This window comes from Jatropha curcas, chromosome 2, assembly GCF_041381405.1.
Source record: "Jatropha curcas cultivar XTBG-Jc1 chromosome 2, XTBG_Jcur_1.0, whole genome shotgun sequence".
Classification (NCBI taxonomy): Eukaryota; Viridiplantae; Streptophyta; class Magnoliopsida; order Malpighiales; family Euphorbiaceae; genus Jatropha; species Jatropha curcas.
In genome coordinates, this window is record NC_143152.1 from 3125523 (window position 1) to 3146262 (window position 20740).

Below are 20740 nucleotides of genomic sequence, written 5' to 3' on the forward strand. Positions count from 1 at the left end.
GTGTAGATATACCCATCATCAGGACTCAAACTATTAACCTTTCAGATTATTAGAGTAAGTATACACTGCATTCTGAAGTTAGTATTCGGTGAAGATCCCTCAGGGAGAAATTTCTGAGAATTTTGCTCTGGTAGGTAATGGGCTAGGCTGGTTAGAGAATTTTGCCATATTTAGATAGGCCTAAATTAGCAATTGAACAAGCAAGTGCAGCCTTGAATTGCATGCAAGCCCAGCCCGACTCGTGAACGCGATCTTTCCACCCATTGCAGTGGGTACCTGCAAGAAACTTATTGGCAGGGGACAAGTAAAGGATGGCAAAGACTTTAAACTAAAAAAGATAAGTCAATTGTAGTTTATGAAGAAACAATCTTTTAATACTTAGTTATCAATAATTTGGTCGATAATGGTTACTTGATTATAGACCTTTCAAAATATGCCAACTTGAATTCACCGATTGATCATTTCTGCTCTGCAAGTCTGCTTTTCATTTCACCTCCGCCGCCATAGCAAACCCAATCAGCGACCACTGCCTTCTTTTTCCTTTTGCTGTTTTTTTAAAAAAAAAAAAAAAGAAAAGAAAAGAAAATGGCAGAATCTTTTCTCTTCAACATAGCTGAAACTGTTCTTCACAAGTTAACATCTAAAGTTGTTGATGAGCTTAGCTTGGCATGGAATGTCAACGAAGACTTAAAGAAGCTCCAAGACACCTTGTCCACCATTAAAGCTGTGCTCTTGGATGCAGAGGAGCAACAGGGAAAGGAAAACAGTGAGCTTACTGTTTGGTTATCCAAACTTAAAGAAGCTTGTTTTGATGCGGAGGATATTATTGATGATTTTGTCTATGAAGCCTTACAAAGACAATCTACTAATGGTAAGGTCCGTCGATTCTTTACTGATAACAAACTTGTGTTCAATTTAAAGATTGGGCATAAAATGAAAGATATTAGAGAGAGATTTGATGAAATTGCTGCTTTGAAGAATAAGTTTCATTTAAAAGAAAGATTTGTAGATGAGAAAGTTGAATATAGGAGGAGAGAGATGACTCACTCCTTTGTTCAAGCTTCAGATGTTATTGGGAGAGATTTTGACAGAGATAAAATTATCGAGTATTTGTTGCATTATAGTGAGAAAGAAAATCTTTCAGTTGTTCCTATAATTGGAATTGGTGGCCAAGGGAAGACGACATTAGCTAAAATGGTGTATAATGATGAAAGGGTAGACAAGAATTTTCAATTGAAGATGTGGGTTTGTGTGTCTCAGGAATTTGATGTTACTAGGTTGGCTAAGGAGATTACTAGTTCTGCTACTGGTAGGAGTTATGGTGATCTGACAATGGATCAATTGCAAGCACGATTGCGGAGGAGTTTAGGTGGTAGAAAGTTTTTGCTTGTTTTAGATGATGTTTGGAATGAAAATCTGGTTAAATGGGTTGAATTGAGAGGTTTGTTGGAGGGTTGTGCTTTGGGAAGTAAAATTATTGTAACTACAAGGAGTTCAAGAGTTGCTTCTGTTGTAGGCAATGATTTTGCATACAATTTGCCTGGTCTTTCCCATAAGGATTGTTTGTCTTTGTTTTGGAAATGGGCATTTAATCCAGGACAAGAGAAGCAATATCTGAATCTCAGAGATATTGGGAATGAGATTGTAAAGAAATGTGGAGGGGTTCCTTTAGCAGTGAGAACATTAGGAAGTCTACTTTATTCATCAACCGAAGAAAAAACTTGGGTGTCCATCAGAGACAATGAGATATGGAAATTACAACATCAAGAAAATGACATCCTACCGGTGCTGAAGTTGAGCTATGATCACATGCCATCTTACTTGAAACGATGTTTTGCTTATTGTTCCCTCTTTCCCAAAAATTATGTGTTGTACAGTTTTGAATTGATTCAATTTTGGATGGCTTATGGACTTCTTGAATCGCCTGATGAAGATGAAGAATTGGAAGAGAATGGGTTGCGTTTTGTGAAAGAACTGTGGTCGAGATCTTTTCTCCAAGATATTGAGGATCATGGTTTCTTTTTTACCTGCAAAATGCATGATCTTGTACATGATCTAGCTGTATCAGTTGCGCAAAGTGAGTGCTCAACTGTAAACTTTCTCACCCCATCGGTCGACGAAAAGGTCCGTCATTTATCCTTTTCAGGCAGTAATTTGCCAAGTCAACAGGTTCCTAAGTTCTTACACAAGTTAAAGAAGGTGAGAACTATATTTTTCCCAGTTAGGGGGATGGGGCCTAGTAGCAGAACATTTGTTGACACCTGTATGTCAAGATTCAAGCACTTACGAGTGCTTAATCTTAGCGATTCATGCTTTGAGACATTGCCAAATTCAATTGGTACTTTGAAGAATTTGAGATATCTTGACCTTTATAGGAATCGGGAGCTTCGAAAACTCCCTAATTCCATTTGCAGGCTGCAGAATTTGCAGACCTTAAGACTTGAAGAATGTGAGAAGCTTGAAGAAATTCCTAGAGATATCAAGCACATGACTGGCCTCAGGTTTTTGGAGATAACTACAAAACAGACTTCCTTACCAGAAAACGGTATAGGATGTCTCAGTTCTCTAAGATATCTGTCTTTGTTTGAATGTGGAAATTTGGAAAAATTGTTTGATGATATGCAGGCTCTGACATCCCTTCGAACATTGGTTATAACTTCTTGTGGGAGTCTAGCATCCTTACCTCGCGGTATAAGGAATCTATCTGCATTAGAGACTTTGGTGATTGGAGACTGTGGAAAGCTTAATTTGATGGAAATGGAAAATACTGAAGATTTCAATCTGAGCCTTAGTTCATTAGTCCTCGGAGAATTACCGCAGTTGGAGACATTACCTCAGTGGCTTCAAAGCTCTGCAAGCAATTTACAATATATGTATATCGATGATTGTCCTAACTTCACAGCATTACCAGACTGGCTGCAAAATCTAACATCACTTAAAAGGCTTGAGATTATAAGATGTCCTGAATTGTTTTCTTTGCCAGAGGGGATGCATTGTCTTGCTTCCTTGAGAGAACTGAGAATTGGACTTTGTCCTGAACTGTGTGAAAGATGTAATCCAGAAACAGGAGATGATTGGTCTAAGATAGCCCATGTTCCTGATGTTTTCCTTAATGGCATCAAGATTAAAGCAACTGCTAACTAGGTATGGAATTTTTTTGGTTACTGTTAAGTTTATAATTTCATGATTCTACCTGCATGCTCTTCATGTTCAATGGATTTTATTTGCTATGACAATTGAAACAAACTCCTCTCACTGATTTAGAGCATGTTTGCCAAAATTAGCATTTTAATAGTGTTTAACCATTTGAGTAGCTGTTTGAGTAACTTTTTATAAAACGGTAAAAAGATAAACATTACAAGGGTTAACCCTTTATAAAACATTATCTTAACCTCTCTAAAAGCTAGTTCTAATGTTATGTTACCGAACATTATGAAAAATAGCAAATGCTAAAAGCTATTTAAAAAGTTATTGTGCACCAAAGGCTTAGTCTGCCGTAGACCTATACTGTAAATATCCGTGAGATATTAACATCTATTCTAATGGACTAACTATATCATTAGGACAAATTCAATTTTTAAGATAAAGTTCTTGATACCCAAATTAGGTTGCATTTCAGAGACCAAATAGTAAATAACCCATATATTTATTGATTAATTTTTGTTGAAAAATCTTTACAACCTTCATATATATTAGGTTCTCAATCATTTTTCATTCTGGTTTGACAGACTTAGACATCTAGCAAAACTCTCAAGCTCCAAAAATTCAGTCTTGGTGGCTTTGCTTGTACTTTGTGGTTTTACCAAGAAAAGTTTGATCTCTAAACAAAAGAGAAAAACAAGAAAAAGGATTCCTGCGAGTGCCTCCAGCCAAGCTTAGTGAAATTGGGTTGTGTTGATATGAAGTTTTGATTATTTCTGATTTGATTTTGCAGTTTTCCCCACTGCTGTAACTCATTTGATTTGCTGTAATGCAATATGTTATTTCTAGTTGCCTTGCAACTTGAGACATAGAGCATGTAAAACAATTTGTATGAACATTGTCCTAATCAAGTTGCAAGGTATAAAGTTAAAAATAATACTTTCTGCTGCTTCTCTTTATCCTTGTACTTTTAGTTGTCCACTCGTTAAATGGTATGTGTAACATTCCCCAATTCTCTTCCCGAATTCCATATCGGAATTTGGCGGATCTAAAGCGGACAATATGTGAATCCAATATCGGATAAGCGTTAAAAAGAAGCGAGTATGGATGGAATTGAACTTTATTCAAAGTGGGTACTATCTTACAGGTCTCGACCATTACAGTATAAAATTAATTGCAAAAACAATTTCTAAACCGTAAAATTATTAATGACTTTATTTATCTTTATTTTAAATTCTAAATCAAATTTTGAATTTTAGTTTAATTAAAAAAAACTTAAAATTATTAATATTAAGCATGACATAATATTATGAAACACCACCTAAATGGATATATAAAAAAAAATTCATACATTTTAGAGAGTAATATAATAGTTATTAATAGAGGAATGCTACCAATAAACAACAAGATGATATTTTTGGACTATTACTGTTATTGAAACTTAATTTTATATCAACTCTACATACATAGGAATTTGTGGCCATTATACTAATAAAAAAATTATTTATTTATATATTAAAAAAATGCTATTGTTATTATTTAATATTTTATTAAATATTGGAAAATGATTAAGCACGTTAAAACCGGAATATACATGCAGTCCTTTTTAATTTCCATGATTGAAGAAACAAAATAATTAAATTAACTTCTCCAAAAAAAAAAAAAAAAAAAAAGAAAGAAAGAAAGAAGTAAAAGTTGTCAATTTGTAATCACCACTAATTTAAAAAGCAAGAATGGCAAGTTGGCAAGTTGCTGGCTACAACTTGACAACAATGGATATGCTGAGCCGAAACGCAGTCGACAGAGAGACAAGACAAGCCAGAAGAGAGAAGAGAGCAACTTCTTCTTGCAAACTATATTATAAAACAAACTATATTATAAAAAAATTCCACCTTTTCAAAACAATATGCTCAAATTGGAGAATTTTTTCTAGACAAATGGTTCTAAGATTTTGTGTATTGTAATGATCAGTGTATGCATAAATTTAACATAGATTTAGGTTCAAATCTTTATTTTTTTAAAACCAAAAAAAATTACATGGGTGAGGAATTATAAAATTAATTTTTATGATGGTTTTTTTTGCTCATGCTAAATGTAACTAATTGGTTTATGCACTACATTAGTAATTATAAAGATTTTTATTTAAAAATATTTTTTTATTTTTTATTTAATGAAAAACACCTTGGGAGAAAGGGGCTAATGACATTTTTTTCGTACGTGTTTCAAACCATTTGGTACTCGATGTTCACTTGCTCAATTAATTTAGATTTATGCTAAATAGACTTGTAAAGAGGCATAGTGCTATTCTTGAGTATTTAAAGGCACTCTATAATTAGAGTTCAAACTCAAAGAATAGCTCGATCCGGTGCTTTATTTTTATCCTAGGTGACCTTGATTCGACATTAAAAATATATTGATTTTTCCCTAATGATCAAATACTATTGTTTGTAAATACCGCATATTTAATTACGTATATAAATCCATTTGCTCCCCTATGAATTCTAAGAATTCTCACTATTTTTTAATTTCATGGACCCAATTCAATTCAGTGGGTTCTTGCATTTACATTTTTTTTTTCCATCAAGAACATTTTAAAAAACTCTTGGACACCCAAATTCAGAGCATCTTACTTTCACGCAATTTATAGGGTTCAACAAGCAATCGATATTTCACGATCAAGAGCCATCTCTAATGATGAATCAACAATTCAAAGTGTTTTTCTTGCGTATTCTTGATAAACTAGCGTTTATATATAGATGTAGGAGATCTGTTTGGAAAGTAAGAAGCCCTTTTGACATCTCTTTATTTGCAAAGAATTTTTTATGTGAAAATGAGGGACAAAGAACTAAACTTCGAATAGAAAAAAGAGTGGATCCGCAGAGTCTCAAATGAATTGACTTATTCGAAAATACTTGTTCTTTTAAAGAGTCTCGTATTTGGTACTGTATTATTCCACTTTGCAAATTTCTAATTAAAGAAAAAAATTTCTACTATCTCATCTCATCCATCGAAAGTGATTGGGCGAATCACATCTAATAACACCTTTAACAATTATTAACAATTTATAATCTAGAAAGAAACTTCCACCAAGCCAAAACTTTCTTTCCTCTTTGTACCAAAAGTGCCAATTGGATTTAAACAAGTGTAAATGAAGTTAGGGAAGCCTCATTCATTGACTTCCATTTTATCCTTTATAAGATAGAGTACCCATCATTCAAAGACTTCTTCTTTTTCTTCTTCTTCTTCTTCTTCTTCAATGGGACCAAGAAGCAATTGTAAATTGTCTTTACTAATTGATTTAGGTTAATTAAGGTCCTTTTCGATGTTGACTAATTATTGGCCGACATAGTCCAAGCTCATTGCACCCAAATATGAAAAATGTAGGAAACTACAATATCACAATCCATGACTCAAGTTTTTTTATTTTCTTTTATTTTATTATTATTTATTTTTGGCCTTTTTCAATAGAATAGGTCAAAAGGGAATGAACTTGGGGGGTCAACGTTTCATTCCCATTTTTCTAATATTAAAAAGAAATTTCAACATTTTTCATTTTTTTTATGTTTTAGTCCTCAAAGCAAAACAAGCACTTAATTTGAAAGTTAAAAGGCATTACAAAATCACATTAGATTATTTATAAATAATCTTGGTCATTTCTTTTTTTTTCCCATTTTTAAGGACATAAAAAAAAGATTTGAATTGAATTATTTCAACATAATTTTCATTAATAGGGAAATAATATTTATTTTAATGTGTAAATATTTTTTATTTAACTTAATATCTAGCCTATCATAAATTAGAAAATTTTAATAAATATGATTTTATATATATTACGCTTATTAAAAAATTCACAATCTATTAAATTTAAATTATATTACATTTTTCTTTTAAAGCACGTTTATGTTTTTCTTTTTTCTTATCATACAATTATCAATTGTTACTAATGCATATCCAATTCTTTCAACTCTTTTGTCTACACTTGTACAATTTTCGAAATGGTACATACAATAATTAAAACTATTAGCAAGGATATGGATTTTTTTTTAAATGAAAATATTTGGAGTTAACAAAACAAAATTTATAATATGTATGTGTAGAAATTTCAGATATTATACGTAATTTATTTTTAGTCTTTCATTCTATTATGGCTTTACATCTCAATTCAGAAAGAAAAAAGAAGGAAAGCAAGTCAATTTATATAGTTAGGCTACCAAACATAATATTAAAAAATAATATTAAAACCAATAAGTTGTTGGATGGTACAATACTTTAATTCTGTATGGCTAAAAATATAAATTCGATTTTTGAAAAGTTCATTGAATTGGAAATTATGCTCTCCAAACTATATATATTATTTATAAATTTTTTTAATTCAAATATAAATAATTAGAGAGATAAACTTAATATTATCTGAAAAATAATAAATATCCATATCATGTTAAACCTTACTATTCATTTTGGTAATTAAGGCAAGTTTATTTATATATATTCAAACTAAAGTTTTGCTTAAATAATCTTAAGGACCCAATTTCCAAATTGATTTGGTTCTTTCATAAATACTATTTTTAGTATTTTTAAAATATTTCCAGAAAAATGAATCCTTAATTGAGAAAATTCTTATTAATTCAACTAATTATATTAATGTAATATATTAAATGTAATTGATCTAACTTCAAGAATATGGTACTAATAATCACAAAATTAATTAAAAATTGGCCTATTTTAGAATTTAACCATCAATTATTTTCTCTCCTTCAAAAATTGTAATGTGTTTTAAAAGCAATTCATGAACAATTAATTTTTGTTCAATAAAAAAAAAAAAAAAAAAAAAGGAAACAAGTAATTAATGTATGTACAAGCATCCATGTGCTTTTTTAACTCCTTTTAAGATTGTAGTCTTGTGATTTACAAGCAACATAATAATTCAGTGAGTGAATTTGAAGTCTTGTTCTCTTTTTACATACAATTATAAAGTCTTGTTCACTATTTTTTTTTTCTTTTTTTTTTCTTATATATACTCTTAAAAACTTTAAACATCATATATTAATAATTCCTTGAATTTTCAAAATTAATTTCTTAAGACTTTTTTCACTATATAGTAAATTAATATTAATTATTTACACGTATTATTAACAAGGGTATCGTGAGAAAGTGAAAAAAAATTCTAAAAAATATAAATGAGATTATTATTCTGAACAGAGGGAGTATGACAACTGTTAAAATCTTATAATTAAACTTAAATTATTGGAAATATATATTATATTACATTATATTATATGATGGTATAACTTCTTTAAAGGAGGTTATGATTTGATTAAAAAGAATTATATTAAATTAGGCACAAAGGGTAATTAACACTTAATACTATATTATAAATGTCTTATTGTAGAAAAAGTGGTGCTTATTGAGTAATGATTTTGACAATATAGCATTAGTATGCACCGACTCATTGACTCACCATATGAGTACCCGTGAAGTTACAGATTTCTCTAAAATGCCATTTATATTTTTAACTCTTTTTTTTTTTTTTTTTTTTGAAGGTATATATTTTTAACTCTTAATCAATATTATATATTTTAATAAAATCTTTTCTTTATATTGGTATTTTATATTCATGAAAAGTCTTAATATCATCTTGAAAGTACTTCCAATGACAAAAAAATTATGATTAATAAAGAATAGAGCTTTAATTCTTACCAATTAATAACTAATCTAAAAATTGAATTTGATTAACAGGTTTGAGAACAAAATTCTTTCCTAATTGAGTGAATTCTTACAAATTCATTAATTAATAAGTATTAAAAATAGAGTTGAAAAATAATTTTATTATATAAAATTAGTATATTACAATAATGTAAGACTTTCTTTTATTTCGACTCTCATGCTTTCTAGAATTGAATTAATATTCTCATTATTTCTCTATTTTTTTCGAATAATCTTTAAATTTGTATCTTTTGATACAAATATGAATTAGCATCGCATATATATTGGAATTTTGTTGCCCATATATTGAAATTTCTTTTTTAGATCTTGTCGTTTTGACAGTTCTTGAGTTTGTTATGGTAATTTTATTTATGATATTTGTTATTTGGATAGTTAAACAGAAAAAAATATAGATCCCCTCCTCTATAATAGAATGATGAAATTTGAAGGTAATCAGATCAGACTTATATAAAAACTATACAATCGATAGTGACTATAAATAACCATAAAGTAGAGCGAGCAATTGCCTATGAGACATCCATTATACTATGTCAACTCAATTAGATATTTCAAATCAATATTGTGTTTTTTTTTATTTTTTATATTTGTAATTTATTATTAAACTTTTCTACATAAAAATATAGAAATATCTTAATCGATATACATTTTTCTCTTAGATAAAATTTTCAGTTTAATTTTTTTAAAAAAAAGAAAAAAACCTAACACCTATGATCTCACTAATACAGTCACATGGTGAGCAACCCTAGAAATGAAACCTAATTCCATTTTCAAATAAATAAATAAATAGATACCAAAATCTAAAACAACATTTATCGAAAGATACTACTTTCTTTGGACCCACTAAATTTTTATTTTTTATTTTATTAAAAGTTTAAGGATAAAAATATAAAAAGTGTTATAATATAAAAAATTAAATTACTAATTTATCCTTATATTTAAATCAATACATTAATTAGAATTTTGAGTTTTAAAATTACACTATAGTCCTTAGGTTTTAATTCTATTATTCTAGCTGGGAAATCTGTTAATTTGATGTTAAGTGGTAGTGAAATACTAAATTGCCTTTAGTATTTCTCTTCTACCTAGACAATGGAGCCCTAATTTCTTGCTATCTCTCTTAAATCTCTTTCCCCTTTCATTTTAATTACTCCATTTGTCTCAAAATATAAGTCATTTAAGGTTGTTACACAAAGATCAAGGAAGCAATTAATTTTCTTTCATTATAACAAACTCAATGGTAATTTAACCAAATTATCATTTATCTCAAAACCAATAGTTATTTGTGAAAGTATTTATTGTAATTAATCTAAATAAGGGTAACATTGAAAAAATATCATTTATTACTCCTTAAAATACTCAAAACTACTTATATTTTGGGACAAAATTATTACTCAAAAACGACTTATATTTTGGGACAGAGAGAGTATTTTGAATTAACACAAAAGCTGAAAGCGTAATATTGCTATTAAATTTACAATAATACAAAATGGAAGTTCCATAATCATTATTTAGTAATAATTAATTAAGACATAAACCAAACATTAATTAAAAAAAGGTAACCATACAAAATCACAATTAATTATGTCTTCTTGCCCCCGGAATTTCTCAATTTGCTAATAAAATTTTCGAAAAAAAAATATTTTGGACTCTTCACATAGAATTTACGCACTACTTTTATTATTATTTTTTAATTATATATTCATAAAATCATCAATTTCTTGACTTCAAATGCCTAATACCAATCTTCTCCTCTCTTCATTCTTTAAACACTGTCTATAACAATAGAGGGAACAAAAACCCGGCCGAAATACTCTCCTAAAGGAATAATAGCAATTTCAAGAACTAGATAGCTTTATCTACTTTACCAATTCCCACCCAACATCTAAAGTAGGGGTGGCCATATTACGGTTTCGGGAACCGGAATTGTTGGTTCGAACCGGTCCCGAACCGTAACCAGAATTGGTGGAAACCGGAACCGGAGATTTCCGGTTCGGTTCCAGTTCCAGTTTTGTTGGAATCGCAACCGGCGATTCAAACAAACCGGTTGGAACTGGATGGAACCGCCGGTTCTCCGGCTGGTTAGAACCGGCGGTTCTAGCCGTTAGAAACTATCAGTTTTTTTTTAAAAAAATTTTATTGTGAAATCTCTTAATTACCCCTCCCAACAACTATAAACGGCTACATAACGACTAGTTTCAAGGGTATTTTTGGAAAAATAATTTTTTGGATTTATTATAAATACCTCATTTCATTTACAAATTCATCACAAAAAAATCTCTACTCTCTCTACAATATATTACACTCTACTCTATATTATTCTTCTCTACTCTACAATCTCTCTTATTAAGTTAGTATTCTCTCTAATTTTTTTTATTCAATTTTCCAAATTATATCTTATTATCATATAATGGCAAGTGGAGGAAACTCAAATTCTGGTAAGAGCAAGGGAAAGATTGGAGAAACACAATATTCATATATCCCTACAAACGACATCTTTGATTTCACTCCCAACCAATTTAATTTTGAGAGATATCCAAATGAAAACTTGGAAATTCTAACTCAAGAATCTGAATTTAATAATAAGCAATTACAAGAAGAGGAAGAGCAAGAGCAAGAGCAACGAGCACAAATTGTTGGAAGAGCAAGACAAAGTTCCGACATATTCGCCATTCATTTCATGAAAAAATTCAAAGGTGAGAAAATGTACGATGTAATTTGCAATTATTATGGAAAATCTTATAAATTTAAATAAGCGGGTGGCTATGGATCATTTTGGAAGCATTTGGAGACAAAACATCCAACAAAAATAGGAGTTGATAGGTCTCAAACACAAATTTCCGGGTACGCATCTTCTAACCTTTCTTTATTTCAATATTCTGAAAAAATACAAAAAGAAGAATTAACAAAAATGATTTCTATAGAACATTTATCTTTTAGTTTTGGTGAAAAAGTATGTTTTAATAATTATTGTCAAAAAGTTTTAAATCCTTCTGCTAAAATTAACAAAAATGAAGAATTAACAAAAATGATTTCTATAGAACATTTATCTTTTAATTTTGGTGAAAAAGTAGGTTTTAATAATTATTGTCAAAAAGCTTTAAATCCTTCTGCTAAAAGAGTGCCAAGAAATACTGTAAAACGAACTATTATTTCTTTATATAATAAAGGAAAAAAAGAGTTAGAGCTTTTATTTTCTCAAATGAAAATTCTTGTTTCAATTTGTTGTGATATTTGGAGTGATCATTGGCAAATGCATTCTTATATGGGCATTACATGTCATTGGATTGATGATAATTGGAAAATTCAAAAAAGAATTATTGCATTTCGTATTTTTGATGATAAACATACTGCAAATAATATTTATAAAATAATTGTTTCAAATTTAGATGAATATAAGTTGACAAAAAAAATTTTTCAATTTCATTTGATAATGCTTCTGCTAATACTAAATCAATTATTGAACTTAAAAATATTTGTGAACCAAGTATTGGTGGAAAATTTTTTCATATAAGATGTGCATGCCATGTTTTAAATTTATGTGTACAAGATGGTTTAAAAATTCTTGAATCTTTTATTTTTCCAATTAAAAAAGCTATTTCATATTTATGGGGACATCCCCAAGTGATGAAAAGTTGGGCTAAATTTTGTAAGGAAAATAATAAAAGACCAAAATGTTTTCCAAGGGATGTCCTAACTCGTTGGAATTCAACATATGAATTACTAAATGAGTCTTTTTTCTTATAAAGAATTATTATGCTTTTTTGTTACTAATAATATTGAAGATATTAATTTATATCCACAAAATTGGGATATTTGTGTAAAAATTTTAGATATTTTAAAAATTTTTAATGATGCTACCTATAAATTTAGTGGGGTTTATTATCCCACATCTCATTTATTTTTACCTATGTGTATTAATATTGTTAGTGCACTCCAAGAATTTGAAAATGATTGTATATTAAAAGATTGTATTTTTCAATGAAAAAAAAATGATTATCTTATTTTAAAAATATACCACCCCTTTATCTTGTTGTTATTGTATTTGATCCTAGATGTAAAATTGATGTTTTATGTGAATATTTGACTATTTATTATGAAGTATTAAATCTTGATATAGGAGATAATGTTAATATAAATGTAGTATTGCATGAAGTTAAACAAAATATTATGCAATTATATAATGAATTTGTTCAATTTTCTAATTCATCTACTTCTAATTCTTCTCAATCTAATATTCAACAATTTCCAACACAAAAGGTAAGTGGTATTGGTGTTGCTGAACAAGTTTTACTACAAAGACGAAAAAGACCAAGGGAATTCAGTTCTTTTTCTGAATTTGATAATTATCTAACCACTTCTTTTGAGTTTGGTGATGATTATGCAGATACTAATTTTCCAATTTTAGATTGGTAGAGTCGTCACGCTAATATTTTTCCAATATTTTCTTTAATTGCAAAATAAATTTTAGCAGCTCCGGTCTCCACTGTTGCGGTTAAACAAGCTTTTAGTCAAGGAGGAAACATACTTGATGAAACACGATCTCGTATGACACCCGATTCATTAGAAGCACAATCATGCGTGGATGATTGGAATAAGGCCGAACTAAGAGTACAAGAAAATCTAAAAGAAAATGAAGATTTATATGATTTATACGATGGGTCCTCAACGGGAACATCAACCGGTGGTACAAATAGCGAATAAGGTAAAAGAGGTGAAATTGGTATAAGGTAATTAAGAACTACGTGGGCTTTAATTCCTCTAAACCCCAAGAGGATACGTAGGCAACTTATTTATTTATTTTTTTTTAAAATTAAGTTCAAGCCCTTTTTTTTTAAAAAATTATGTTCAAACTTTTTTAAACAAAAAATAAATTCAGTTGAAGAATTTTTTTAAAAAAAATAATTAAGTTCAAGTCTTTAAAAAAATAAATTTAATTGAAGCATTTTTTAATTTTTTAGGTGTATTTTTTTTACAAATAACTTTCACAAATTTATTAAATTTTGAAAACCGTTGTTCAAAATTTAAAATTTAAAATTATGCAATTTGCCGAAAAACCGGTTGGAAAACCGATCGGAACCGTCGATTTTGACACCGTACCGGAATCGGAACCGGAACCAAAAATTTTCGGTTTGGTTCCGGAACCGTGGCCACCCTTAATCTAAAGCATTTGTAGATTGCCTGAAATTTGGATCCAACAAGGGTGCAATTCTCGGTTTCTAGCCACGAACGGAATCAAATTGACTCATTCGGATAGTTATTTTAGAAATTCGGTTACCGATTGAATTTAGTATAAAAAACTATTTGATTTTTAATTTTTGGTTCGGTTATCGTATGTATGTGTATATATAACTGAATTTATTTTTAAACTCAAAATAATTAATTTGATTTTGAATAACCGAATCTAAATAGAATCAAACTGATTTAATTCGATTCGGATACTATAAAAATATATTTGGATAAGCAAAATTCGAGTAAGTTCTATTTGGTTCGATTTGAATAACTGAATGCTCAACCCCGCTAGATTTAAAAAGTTTTCATCGTTCAATTTTTCAATTATCTTTAAAGACAAATCCCTATTCGATTCAACTCTCTCCGTCAGAGGCTTTTCCTCATAAATTATTTCCCGTATACTCCTCTAGCAATCCATAGCGATTGGAAAGAGATTGAAGTAGTTGAATTTTTTTTTTTTTTTTTCTTTTAAGGGCATTTTTGTCTTGCCAATTTTCTGTTTTTTTTGTTACTTTTCTATTTTTATTTTAATTTTTTTACTGATAGAAAATCCCTTAATTTTAATTTTAACAAAAAATTAAAATCCCTTAATTTTTTTTATTTTAATTTGTTGTTACTTTTTCTATTTTTTATTTTACTTTTTTTACCACTAGAAAATCCCTTAATTTTGACCGATTTCCTAACTAGTGTAACAAAATCAAAACTGAGGGACTATATAACATAATATGGAAAATTAAGGTCCTAGCTAGCATATTTGACCTAAATATAGGGATTAAATGGTAATTACACGAAAAAGAAAGAACAAGAAGCTTCTTGGGCACCTCACACGAGTCAAGAAAATCAGAGCCGGTCTTGTTGTTGCGTAAATTAAATGCGACCCAAAAGCAAAGAAAGCCAAGCCACCACCCCAGCCCTTTTCTCTCTCTAAAACCTTTTTTTCTCTCTCTAAATCTCTCTTTCGCCTACAAATATGAGAAAGGCCTTCTCCTATTGTCTCACAGCTTCTTCCTGTATCCCAAGTTTGTTTTGATTTGACAAAATACCAATACAAAGGCTTAGCCTTCAAAAAGAACAGAAATTGACTCTTCCCTTTATTAAATAGCATCATTCTAAACATCAAGAGCTTGTATTTTTCAGACAATTTTCTGCTTATACATACAGGTAAATACATGAGTCTCAACTTTTTGCTTTTCTTAGGCTCTATTTTGCATTTTTCATTGGTTTCAATGGCTTGATCTGTAGATTTTAGTTTATATTCAGGTGGGTTTTCCTCTTTTTTCCCCCTGTCATTTACTCTTTTAATCCTTGCATCTCTTGTTAGTTAGTTGACTTCTGCGCCTCTCCTTCTCTTGATTGTTGTTCTGTTTTTAATGTTTTACACTTGTGTGTTTTGAGATTTTAGGGGAAAAGCGACAATAAATGTTCTGTATTCCATATTTATATCCTTTTTTTAATTTTAATTTTCTTTATTAGGGGTAGTTTTGACTGAATGTTTGTTTTTCATTTAGAAGACTAGATGGGAATCTGGGTTTTGAGTTAATTTTCATTTTCTTCCTCTCATTTTTTGGAAGTTTCTTGCATTTTGTGGTGTATGTCTTGTGTGGTCTATTTCTCGTTTTTGTTTTTCTCAAGTTTGTCCCTTCAAGTTAGTGATTATGCCTGTAATGATAGATCAAGAAATATGAATCTTTTGATTTGATCTATTCTCTTTCCATGTTTATTGATCAGGGTTAATCTTGTATTGGAGCATAGTTTCTCCATGGTGAGCTCTTAATTATTTATTACTTTTACTTGTTGGATTAAAAATAACCAAAACCTGATAAAATGCTGTATAGTAATTGCATGTAGATATGGATTATTGAAGTTGTTTATTATGATCTAATGATTGGATGTTGTTTTGGTCATTAGGGAGAGGCCCCAGCTTTCGTTGCTGATGATCTGCAGAATGGATATCAGAGTAATGGATTTGGTTCAAAATCTAAGGACTGTGAAACAACCATTAGTATCCGAGATAAAACAGTATGAATACTAGATACATTGATTTGGTTTTTTCTCTAAATATCCATTTTTGTATTTGGTGATTAATCCGTTCTATCTCATTACTAATTTTGATATGTATTTGGGTAGTATGTGATTGGTGGTAATGATGATGAATCCCCATTATCTGTTGGAGTTCGAATTTTTGATAAAGCTACTGGGAATTGGTGAGCTTATAGCTCTTCCAATGATAGTTGATTTATTTGGGTTGGAGTGTTAAGAACTGGATTACTAACTTGTGGTCAAATTTACTTTGTTAGGGAAATTCCAACAGTGCTGGGAACAAAACCAAAGCCATGTAAAAGTTACACGGCTGTATCATTGAATGATGATCGAATTTTGATTATTAAGAAGGGATCAACACCAGATGACTGTATTTGGTTTCTTGAGGTTTGTATTTTAGAGCCCAAACTTCTAAAGATTTAATCAAGGAAACTAAAATTGCATTTATCTTTCATTTTTAATTTTCACAAATCTTTTAAATAAATTTATTTCATATGTTAGAAGAACAAAAACAATGATGGAGTATTAATTAGTTTACTGCTTACGTTATCTAAATTTCAATTTTTGCAGATGGACACTCATTATGTTAGGGAGCAGAAAAAAAATCTGGGGAGAGAGGTTGTTGCCTGGAGTAAGGGTGTGAGTGGAAATGCTGAGAAGCCAGTTGTCATAAGCGGTCCATCTGGAGTAGGTAAGGGAACATTAATATCAATGCTCATGAAAGAATTCCCCTCCATGTTTGGATTTTCTGTAAGCCACACAACTCGTGCTCCAAGGGCTATGGAAAAGGATGGAGTACACTATCATTTCATTGAGAGAAGTGTTATGGAGGAAGAGATAAAAGATGGGAAATTTCTTGAGTTTGCTTCTGTTTTTGGAAACCTCTATGGGACCAGTATTGAAGCTGTTGAGGTGGTCGCAGATTCAGGGAAGGTAAAATCTGCTCCCTTCCTCTTTTATTATGTATTTGAACTTAGAGAGAACATATGTTGTTATAGAAGAATGATCATTTTAAGCTATAGAACAATGTAAACTATCTATCTTTAATGCTTCCAATTCAAGCAGGAAAATACTTAACCTCAACTCTAACATGCATAATTCAGTTGAATGTTTTGTGACATTTGGGACTAATATATGTGTATATTAACTATTAGAAAAACCTTTTCAATGCGGACATGGAAAAGGGCCTTTTCTCACTAGACAGTCGTTCTCAACTAAGTCAAGTTATTTAAATCTGTGAACTTCAAGTGTCCTTTTGTTGGTTGAAGCTCATCGGTCCATGTCATTGTCATTTTTATTTGGGCTGCAGAGATGCATTCTTGACATTGATGTTCAAGGGGCAAGATCTGTGAGAGCTAGCTCTCTGGAAGCAATTTTTATCTTTATCTGTCCACCCTCAATGGAAGAGCTCGAGAAGCGACTTCGTGCAAGGTGAGTGAAAACTTTCCATTGAAGACTAATATATATATATATATATATATATATATATATATATAGGGGGAGAGAGAGAGAGAGAGAGAGAGAGAGAGAGAGAGAGAGATTGAGTGAGTGGGTGTGTGTGTGTGTGTGCGTGTGTGTGTAGTATTATGCTCTATCTGATCTAAAATCTGTCAATAGGGGGACTGAGGCAGAAGAACAGGTTCTTAAGCGACTCCGAACTGCTAAGATAGAGATTGAAGAAGGACAATCATCAGGCATCTTTGATCATATTTTGCATAATGATAAACTTGAGGATTGTTATGAGAAGCTCAAGGTATATTCTGTTGCTTACAGTTCCTAGTCTAAGTTTGAATAAGTTCTTTATGTTCTGATGGTCCCACTGATTTGGTGTAGAAACTTCTGGGACTTGATGGAACTACAGTAGCTATCCAGAAATCATGTAAGATTTCTAGTTTTTTTTTTTCACGTGCTGTTGTTTATATAATGTTGATTCTTTCATGCTGTAGAGAATGTGGTTAATATCTTAATATGTTAATCCAGCATCGCAAGGGATTAATCTGCCTGCCGAACATTCAGTATCAAAAATTGATAATAAAATCATCGTAACACCGGAACTAGAGAGAGCATCAAAGAGCTTGTGAGTTTCATTGTTTGGATTTCCTTTTTGAAACAATTAATTTGACAATTTTTTATTTCTTGGTTCAAATTTATTATGCCCTACCCAATTGGGTGATTAAATGGTTTGATTCTTAATGTGGAACGAGCAGGATTGTCTTGGATGTATCCTCACTCAAGGGAGGGGCACCTGGAAGGACAAGAGGACTTGACGTATATGCCATTGACTCATTTTCAGATGGATTGAATGAAATCAATCACTTGAGCTAACGATTGGAGCACATATTGATTACTAACTTGGTTCGTCAAGTTATTAATTTTATTCAATATTTTCTTATATAACAAAGAAAGGGAATGAAATGGTGACAATGCTCCTCTAGATGTGAATTTGCCAAATAATCACATTTCTTGGTTCTTGTCATTTCCTTTTTTTAGAAACTCATTCTTTGCTTTGTCTTACAAAGGAGATGACTTGGATTAGCCATTTGAACAATTGCTATTTTCCTTAATGGGCAATGAGAGATTCATTTATGATTCATGCGGCAAATGGAAGTATATCAGGATCAACCTAATGTACTACCAAGATTATTTGTATTGGTTACAAACTCGTTTAGTATAAGATTTAGCTTTTTATTGGTCTGTTGAAATGCTTCAAGACAACATTTTCTGTGTTTTTATGGCCATCTTTTGTACTTCTAGTCAATTTTTGCTTATAAAAGAACTGAAATTTTTAATTTTTTGGGATCATTGAAAAGAAAAAAGTTTTGCCTTTACAAAGATACAATAGAAGAGTTGTATCTTTGATGTGACTTTTCAGTGTTGTGTTTGGGGTGGAAGGAAAGATCCTTCCAATATTTAAACTCAAATCTTAATATCAGGCTCCATAATAGAGTATTGCAGCTTATGATTGGCTTTGAGACTGGCCTACTTGTCTTCTAGGTGGGGATTTTTTCTAAAGTACAGTCTGCTCTGGTCATAAAGTCATGGGGTGGGACTCCTATTCACGTTTCTGGTTGGCCGAGATTCTTTAATGACAGGGTTTCATCAGCTGATTGTCAATTTCTTTATGCTAAGCTGTCTATATTTGTTCTTTACTCCTTTATTTTGAAGTATAGAATCATATTACAAATTTTAAACCATATCACAAATTTTGAAGTATAGAAGCATATTCATTGCAGTAGACATCATAACATGCTTGAGTAGGGCCTCAAATTGGCTATTGAAAGGGACCTCTCTATTATGTTTTAATTACAAGCGGGCTTCCTCCAGTGGGCCAATGTATAAAGAAATCTCTCTCTTTCTTTCTATCTTGTATAATTATTTTTTTAATACATAAAAGCTCGATGAACCGAGAAAACAGAGAACATATGTATGGACTATATAGCAGATGTAATACTTTCTTTTGAATAATATTCATTAAATTAATGATAATTTTTATAATACAGAGAATTTAAACTCGAGATTTTTTATTTTTTATATATTTTTTAATATGTTGAAAGATCAATTATATCACATATGACTTTAAGCAAATTTCTTTAATACAAGGACTTGAATTTTTTGAGTGTTGTATTGTTCCACGTGTATATTCCTGAAAGAGGGGAAGCTTCTTTTGCTCACAATATAAATAGTAGTGGAAAAGCACTGCATGGGTTTTGCAAGTTGGAAACTTTACCAAAATTTTTCCTCATGGAGGGACCCAGTTGAAAGTGATAAGAGAATTGGCTGTGTTTTGTAGCTTCCCATGCCTTTCCCATGATATATAAATATGACGTGTCTTCTATGAGATTTGTGTACATTCAGTGTATAGTTGATTAAAAATTCATTCTTTTTTTTTTTAAATATTACTGCTTTATCTTTTTTTTTTTATCTAATATGATTAAAAATATTATCGTTTAAACTAACACCTTATATGTAATTGATTTGGTATATAAATAAGTCTAGCACCTCGCGTACGCAAGTCTTTTCTAATTTTCACATTCTATTTTATTATAAATAGGATGAGGGTGGAATTGTTAAAAGGTTTATATTTAATTTTTGTTTTGTCAAATAAGCTAAAATAACATTGTGAGTTGTATAATAAATAAAAGTGAGAATGTGTGAGGAAATATTAGAATTGCCAAAAATGTTCATATTAAGTTTATCAATTAGCAAAAATATCATTAAGGATTTTAGTTTGATTGGTTGAAAAAATAAAAGTAATTTAATTTTGATTGATCGTATTAATTTGTTATTTAACTTTAAATTTTATTGGATAAAAATAACAAATTAAATGTATAAGGTATATAAAATATTATAATAATATTTGGTTATACCTTTCTTATAATTGGAATCGACATTTTTAAAATTGAAACCATATAATATAATATTAAATAAGGTATATAATGTATATATTAAATATAGTAATATATACATTTATATGGTAATACTAGTATGTGTAATAATATATATATTACATGGTAATATAATCTATGCATATCATATGGTAATATAATATAATATGGTAATAATATTTGATATATATAAAATATGGTAAGAATATAATATCGATAAG

General features: G+C 30.1%; 2 protein-coding genes across 2 annotated transcripts; both read left to right on the top strand.

Moving 5' to 3' along the window:
- Positions 1-315: 315 nt before the first annotated feature.
- Positions 316-4100, top strand: LOC105645196 (putative disease resistance protein RGA1). Its single transcript, XM_089717743.1, has 2 exons — positions 316-3144; positions 3729-4100. Exon 1 carries the CDS (start codon positions 586-588, stop codon positions 3142-3144), a length of 2559 nt encoding a protein of 852 aa, XP_089573869.1. The 5' UTR covers positions 316-585; the 3' UTR covers positions 3729-4100.
- Positions 4101-15064: 10964 nt separating this feature from the next.
- Positions 15065-18923, top strand: AGK2 (guanylate kinase). The gene is made up of 11 exons (XM_089718142.1): positions 15065-15113; positions 15218-15255; positions 16003-16113; positions 16222-16298; positions 16392-16521; positions 16705-17067; positions 17444-17565; positions 17752-17887; positions 17968-18013; positions 18115-18211; positions 18342-18923. Exons 1-11 carry the CDS (start codon positions 15065-15067, stop codon positions 18457-18459), a joined length of 1287 nt encoding a protein of 428 aa, XP_089574268.1. The 3' UTR covers positions 18460-18923.
- The last annotated feature ends 1817 nt before the right edge of the window (positions 18924-20740 follow it).

Bases quoted from the DNA above. Each gene is read 5' to 3' on its own strand.
- LOC105645196 (XM_089717743.1), top strand. From the start codon at position 586: ATGGCAGAATCTTTTCTCTTCAACATAGCTGAAACTGTTCTTCACAAG.
- AGK2 (XM_089718142.1), top strand. From the start codon at position 15,065: ATGAGAAAGGCCTTCTCCTATTGTCTCACAGCTTCTTCCTGTATCCCA. The intron at 15,114-15,217 runs GTTTGTTTTGAT...AAACATCAAGAG, and splicing joins AGCTTCTTCCTGTATCCCAA to CTTGTATTTTTCAGACAATT. The intron at 18,212-18,341 runs GTGAGTTTCATT...TGGAACGAGCAG, and splicing joins GAGAGAGCATCAAAGAGCTT to GATTGTCTTGGATGTATCCT.